This window comes from Orycteropus afer, unplaced genomic scaffold (genome assembly GCF_000298275.1).
Source record: "Orycteropus afer afer isolate SDZICR_OR568_19922 unplaced genomic scaffold, OryAfe1.0 scaffold00182, whole genome shotgun sequence".
Taxonomy (NCBI): Eukaryota; Metazoa; Chordata; class Mammalia; order Tubulidentata; family Orycteropodidae; genus Orycteropus; species Orycteropus afer.
In genome coordinates this window covers 5,397,313-5,404,252 of record NW_006921769.1, presented here as the reverse complement: position 1 = coordinate 5,404,252, position 6,940 = coordinate 5,397,313, and the positions used below count along the sequence as shown (strand labels likewise).

At 39.0% G+C, this 6,940-nt stretch overlaps 1 protein-coding gene across 1 annotated transcript; it reads left to right on the top strand.

The window, feature by feature from the left end:
• The first annotated feature begins 3,237 nt into the window (after positions 1-3,237).
• On the top strand, positions 3,238-4,230 carry LOC103202482 (trace amine-associated receptor 2). The gene has a single exon (XM_007947377.1). It carries the CDS (start codon positions 3,238-3,240, stop codon positions 4,228-4,230), a length of 993 nt encoding a protein of 330 aa, XP_007945568.1.
• The last annotated feature ends 2,710 nt before the right edge of the window (positions 4,231-6,940 follow it).

Here is a 6,940-nt window from a genome sequence, read left to right as displayed (position 1 = left end):
ATTAAATCATTTGCGTTCAAACCTGAAAATGTCCCTTTGTCATGGAGTTGCGTTTAGGATAGGCATTTTTTTTGTTGTTGCCATTTTTATTAAAGTGACAAACCAAACCAAACCAAACTCACTGCCCTCGAGTCGATCCCGACTCATAGTGACCCCTCCTTGGGTTTCCTAGGCAGTATCTCCATGGAAATAAATTGCCCAATCTTCATTTTTATTTCTCTTGGCCTTACTCTCTAAGAACTAAAGAGATACAGAAAACAAACAAACAAACAAGCATTTTTTTTTTTGGATTTCCTGATTCTAATGAGCTGATAGTGATCAGAAGCCTTTTTATTTCTCCCAGTGTTTTCCTTAGCGGTAATACTTCTCTAGTCAACAGGTGGCAAACAAGGAAGGGCAAATAACCAAAAAAAAAAAAAAACCTTGGTAACAAAGGAAAATCCCTCTCCAGTTCCCCTTTTCCTGTGAGAATTTTAAGAGGAACATGAGAGAAATGACATATTAATTACACATTAAAGACCAGAAGCCAAATCATAGAGTGAATTCAGAGTCATGGTGACCCATGGGGTACAATGTTAATGCACTGGCTACTAGGTTGGAGGGTCAAGTCCACCCACAGGCATCTTGAAAGAAATGCCTGACAATCTGCTTCTGAAAAATCAACCCTTGAAAATACCCTTTGGAGCCCAGTTATACTCTGACACACACAGGTATACTCTGTTGCCTTGTACATGTTAGAAAACCCTCTTTTTAGCTTTTATCTGTTAAAATGTTTTGACATCACTTGTATACATTTTAGAAATTTTTGGAAAATTTCTACCTTCCAGACTTTGGGGCAAAGTTTGGATACAAATGTTTTGAAGAAACTAGCTTTTAGGGATATCTATGTCAATATTGTGAACAGCAGCCATAGCGTTATCTGGCAGAGACTAGAAAGGCAAGTTAGTAGTATTTCTGCTACATAATATGTAAGCACCCATACCCTGGATTTAAAGATGGCTCCTTGCCCATCTTTAGTTCCACTGTTAAAATATGTCCTGTGAAACAGGCCATTAGTTCTGTGCAAGTGGGACAGGACCACAGACCAGAAAGGATAAGGTTAAAATTGCTTTGGAATCTCCACTTGGAAGTTCATGGAGAAAACTTTTCACTTCATATAGACACTTATTCTTCCATAGCTAAATGAATTGCTTTATTTGTTTGTTTGTTTGTTTTTTAATTCATTACCCCAATTTAAGAACAAAGTGGGAAAGCTCCTATTGACTGTACACTGACTTGGGAATAATGATGAAACTAGAAACCCCTCCTTTCTCCCAACCTATCCGCTCCTCTGAAACCCAACCAAAGCCATTGTCATCAAGTTGATTCCAACTCCCGGTGACTCTATAGAACTGAGTAGAACTGCCAGCAGGGTTTCCAAACTGCCGCATCTTCCTCCTGTAGAGCAGCTGGAGGGGTCCGACCACCAACTTGTCAGTTAGCAGCAGCTCAGTGCTTCACCACTGCACCACCAGGGCTCCCTATCTGCTCCTCGGCCCACTATTTTCCCTAGGAGATCTCAGGAATCACTTACTATTACTGTCAGAAGATCTCAGAATGTCCACAACCTCCTATCTTTTCTTCACACTTCCTTTTTTGCTTAGAACAGACATCCCCCCACCCCCCTGTTCAAGTCCTACTTACCCACTGAGACCCAGTTCAAAAGTCACGCTGTCCCTGGAGCAATCTTGTCTACCCAGCCTGAAGTTATCTTGCCTATTGTTGATCTTTGAATGCCCATTTTGACTAGACTGTTGGTCCTGTCTCTGGGAAGACATCATTTACATTTTAAATGTTGATGTGCTGTTTTTCTTCTTCTTCTTCTTCTTCTTCCTTTTCTTAAAATCTCTAGCTGTTTTGCAGAATCTTTGAAGCCAAGGACTATGTCCATGCTTTCTTGTTCCTTTCATTGGGCTTTGTCTATTTTGGGCATTCAATAAATATTTCTTGCTCAATCTGTAATAGAGGTTTTGCAAAACAGAGGCAAGAATTTATTGTTGATCTTTTATTAACTGATCAAGTCTGATATGTGGGGTTATTCATGGCTAAAGACTTTTATTCAATGTCAATAGTCATTCTTTCATTTAAATAGTGCTTTTCTCTAATGTATGTTTAAAAAAATTATCCTAATTGATTCATAAACATTCTGAATTTACATGTAAATGATAACATAAAAATTTTTACATGCAAAATGAACATACTGACCCCCAACAAGGAGAGCATGGGGGAAAGTTGTTTTCCTTGTAGTGGAGAAGGCCTGCTTTCCTAAAGCTCCCAGCCCTACTCTGTGGTCCACTCACTAGAACTTGGCAGATGGTTGCGGGCTTTGATTTGCACAGGACTCTGAGGAGACGCACTTGGTAGGTGCACTCTCTCTTCACAAAGAAGTGAGGGTAGCCCAGCTTGGGCCGCTGCCCTACCTCTGTGGTAGCTGCTCTGGTTGGTAAGGTACTCTCAAGGTTTCATGATTGACTGAAGAGGGTGATTCCAACCAGATCATTAAAAAGAAACAGAAAAAAACACAGTTGCCCTTGAGTGGATTCCAACTCAGGAGTACTTGAATTGTGTCATAATAGAACTGTGCTTCATGGGGTTTTCAGGGGTTGAACCTCCAACCTTTCCGTTAGCACCCAAGGGTGCTAGACATTTACATTACTCAGGGACTCCTTCAGATCATTAGGGGTCTTTCAATGGTTCTTCTTCCTTAAAGTAACCTTAACATGAGAAAACATCAAAGCAAGGTGAAGATTATAGAACACATTTTCAATAATAAACCCCACAAGACAATAGAGCTCTATCATCTCCAGTTTCATTATGATTCTGAACTCTTTAGGGGAAGAAGTACATGTATCTTCTGACAGAAGGAGAATCAATATAATAAGTTCAGTAACAAGCTTCTTTCTTCTTTACCTTCTTTTTTTAAGTCCTAGAATAAAGTAAGAGCTTACTAAATGTTAGTGGAATAATTTGCATGAAGTAAAGTAAAAAGCAAATAATGATCACTTAAACCCATTTTATTAGAATCCTATGAATTTACAAATAAAGGTTAAGATAAGTGTGAAAGATAGATAATTTAGCATGCACTAATTATCATCTTTGACCTTTCCATGTCTTTCACTAGTCTTCATGAAAGTACATATACAAACAGAATTTTGTCTACTATCTAACAAAACTCCACATGTTTGCTTTCTGAAGGAAATGTTTGATTGCTCTGCATATGGAAATGGATCTTGCCCAGCAAATGAAAGGTCACTTGGTGTCCGAGCTGCCATGTATGTATTTATGGCAGGAGCCATATTCATCACAGTGTTTGGCAATCTTGCCATGATAATTTCCATCTCCTACTTCAAGCAGCTTCACACTCAAACCAATCTCCTCATCCTCTCCATGGCCGTCACCGATTTTCTCCTGGGATTCACCATCATGCCATATAGTATGATCAGATCTGTGGAGAACTGCTGGTATTTTGGGCTTACATTTTGCAAGATTCATTATAGTTTTGACCTGATGCTTAGCATAACATCTATTTTCCATCTTTGTTCAGTGGCCATTGATAGATTTTATGCTATCTGTTATCCTTTACATTATTCTACCAAAATGACCATTTCAGCCATTAGATGGTTGCTACTTCTCTGCTGGTCAGTACCTGGAGCATTTGCATTTGGGGTAGTCTTCTCAGAGGCCTATGCTGATGGAATAGAAGGCTATGATATCTTGGTCAATTGTTCCAGTTCCTGCCCCGTGATGTTCAACAAGTTATGGGGGGCCACCTTGTTTATGGCAGGTTTCTTTACTCCTGGGTCTGTCATGGTGGGGATTTATGGCAAAATTTTTGCAGTATCCAGAAAACATGCTCGTGCAATCTGTAACTTATCAGAAAACCAAAATAATCAAATGAGGAAAGACAAAAAAGCAGCCAAAACTTTAGGAATAGTGATGGGGGTTTTCTTATTATGTTGGTTTCCCTGTTTCTTTACAATTTTACTGGATCCCTTTTTGGACTTTTCTACTCCTGCAGTTTTGTTTGATGCCCTGACATGGTTTGGCTATTTTAACTCCACATGTAATCCTTTAATATATGGTTTCTTCTATCCCTGGTTTCACAGAGCACTTAAGTACATTTTGCTGGGTAAAATTTTCAGCTCACATTTCCGTAATACTAATTTGTTCACTCCAAAAGAAACTGATTAGATATATTCTGTATGAGTGATTCAAAGCAAAAGGACTAGAGTTTAGAGGAATAAAATTGTGTGTGTGTGTGTGTGTGTGTGTGTGTGAAAGAGAGATTTTGGCTAGGATAAAAAAAAAATAATAAAAACTTTTCATTTTTAAGACTTGAAGGAAAAAAAGAAATCTCTTTGTACCAAAAGTCTCTACAATTTTTATCAAAATCCTGCATACAACCACTGGTTCTAGGTAGAGGGAAAAGAAAAGTGAAGAGAAGATGGGAAATTGGATTCAGAAAAGACAGGAATAGAAAAAGCAGAATACATATTCAGAAGGAATGAAAACACAGACTGAGCCTGGGCACTGCCCCCACCCCGTCAGCATACACACTGTACGTGACATTTCCATTTGTTTTTTGTTCATTCACGTCTGATTGGATTTGTTTTGGAACATCAAAACCAAAAATGATAGGTAAGTCATATGAAACTAAAATCTCAAGAAATCATACTGTAATAGACATTGGTCATTTGCTAGGTGAGAGTTAAGCCTTTGCTATTGTACAACTGTGAGAGTCAAAGTTTTATAAACGAAAAGAGAAATGAAAAGCTGTACAGCTGATGCCATGGGTTTACACAAGTTTTCATTAACGTATGCTCTTCATCCTAACAGTTGATGATTTTCTATTTTACAAAGCTGGAGAATTCTGTATAGTACCCTCCTTTCTGCCTCAGGCTCCTCCATATTGTGTACTGCTTTTTGATGTTCGGATTTTTAATAGAATATCTACCAATAAAAAAAAAGGTGTTCTTAACTGATTATTTCTTTTTTGCTTAATATATATATATATTAACAGAAGAGTAGTAGGAGGAAGATGCAAAGAAGAAAACTAATAATTGGCATTTGACTGCTAACCAGAAGGACAGCAGTTCAAACCTACCTGCTGCTCCACGGAAGGAAGATGGGTTGATCTACTTCCTTAAAGATTTACATCCTCAGAAACCCAATGGAGGTCACCGTGAGTCCAAACCAACTTGATGGCAGTGAGTTTGGTTTGGCTTTGGTTTTTGGGTGCTAGGAAGAGCCCTGGTGGTACAGTGGTTAAGCACTTGTCTATGAACTGAAAGTTTGGAGATTTTAACCCATCAGCAGCTCTGTGGGAGTGAGATGTGACAGTCTGCTTCTGTAAAGAGTACAGCCTTGGAAATTCTGTGGGCAGATCTACTGTGTCCTACAGGATTGCTATAGGGTTTTTTTTTTTTCCCCAGATTTGGTTTGCTTTTCAGGCTTTGGGTACTAGAAGCTTTATATTTACTACTTAATGTCTTATATAACTGTAACCTGAGACTCAATAACACATGAAATCAATGAATCAATGCAGGACTGCAACCAGCAGCGGCTTTCAAAAAACTGACTTTCAAAAAACTCTGATTTGTAGAGTTTGACAATCTTTGTGTATACATTTTTTGTTTTTAAATCCATTATAGTTAATTTCAAGTTACTAGTGCAGTATCAAGGAGCTCTGGTAGCATAGTGCCTAAGGTATTTGACTGCTAACCAGAATGTTGATGGTTCAAATCCACCAACCACTCCTCGGAAGGAAGATGGGGAAATCTACTTCCATAGTGATACTGCCTCGGAAACCCAAGGAGGGGTCGCTATGAGTCGGGTCCGACTTCACGGCACATAACAACAACAGTACAATATCAAACAGCTCTGAAAATTCTCACAAGTGGGTATAAGTTGTTCCAGTATACTACTGGCTGAGAACACTTTTAACAAAAAATCATGCTAGAATAGAAGAAAACATGTAGAAAATTGCAGTGAGGGTAAGTATTGCCTTGTGAAGATGTATGTAGATGTATTGCAGATGTATGCAGTCTGTTGTGAGTCATGACAAGCCCATGTGTGTGCAGCAGAAATGCTCTGTAGGGTTTTCAAGGCTGTGACTTTTTGAAAGCAGGTGCCTCTGGGTGGATTTGAACCATTAACTTTTGGGCTGGTAGTTGAGTTTTTAACTGTTTGACCTACCCAGGGACTATATACACATATATGTATGTGTGCATGTGCTCATATTGGTAAATGGATTATGTTTCACTGAAATACATATATATTTAATTTCCTGATTTATATTATACTAAGGAACACATACACATTTTTTTAAATCTTTGTGGAAAGTTTACTCAATTACCAACAGATGAGCTGTGATCTTAGCTCATTGTGCAACATGAAATTAAACAGTAATGACTGAGCAGAAGTTTAAGTATTAGTTTTGCTGAGCTGCCCAAGGACGGGCCTGACACTGAAGTGCAGTGAACTGCTCAATACGGCCCTTCTAGCCATCACCCTCCCTTTTGTGATGGATTGTAATTCCTAGTGTCTGTGCTTGTTTAACTAAAATCAAACTCACTGCCCTCAAATCTATTCCAATTCATAAGCATCCCCACTGGCTTTCTGAGGCAGTGAATCTTTATTTTTCTTTCACGGGTGGATGGTGGGTTTGAACCACCAACCTTCTGGTTAGCAGTCAAATGCCTTAAGCACTGCACCACCATAGCTGCATACCTGTTTAGCATGGGATGTATCTTTAATTCTGCCTTGCTAGAGGGTATGACTCAAGTCACCACTCTTAGTTTGCTGGAGGGTATGTATGTGAAAGGAGCTCTGGTAGCATAGTGGCTAAGACACTTGCCTGCTAACCAGACGGCTGGTGGTTCAAACCCACCAGCCACTCCTC

Excerpts from the sequence above, each read along its gene's own strand:
- LOC103202482 (XM_007947377.1), top strand. The coding sequence starts at position 3,238 with ATGTTTGATTGCTCTGCATATGGAAATGGATCTTGCCCAGCAAATGAA.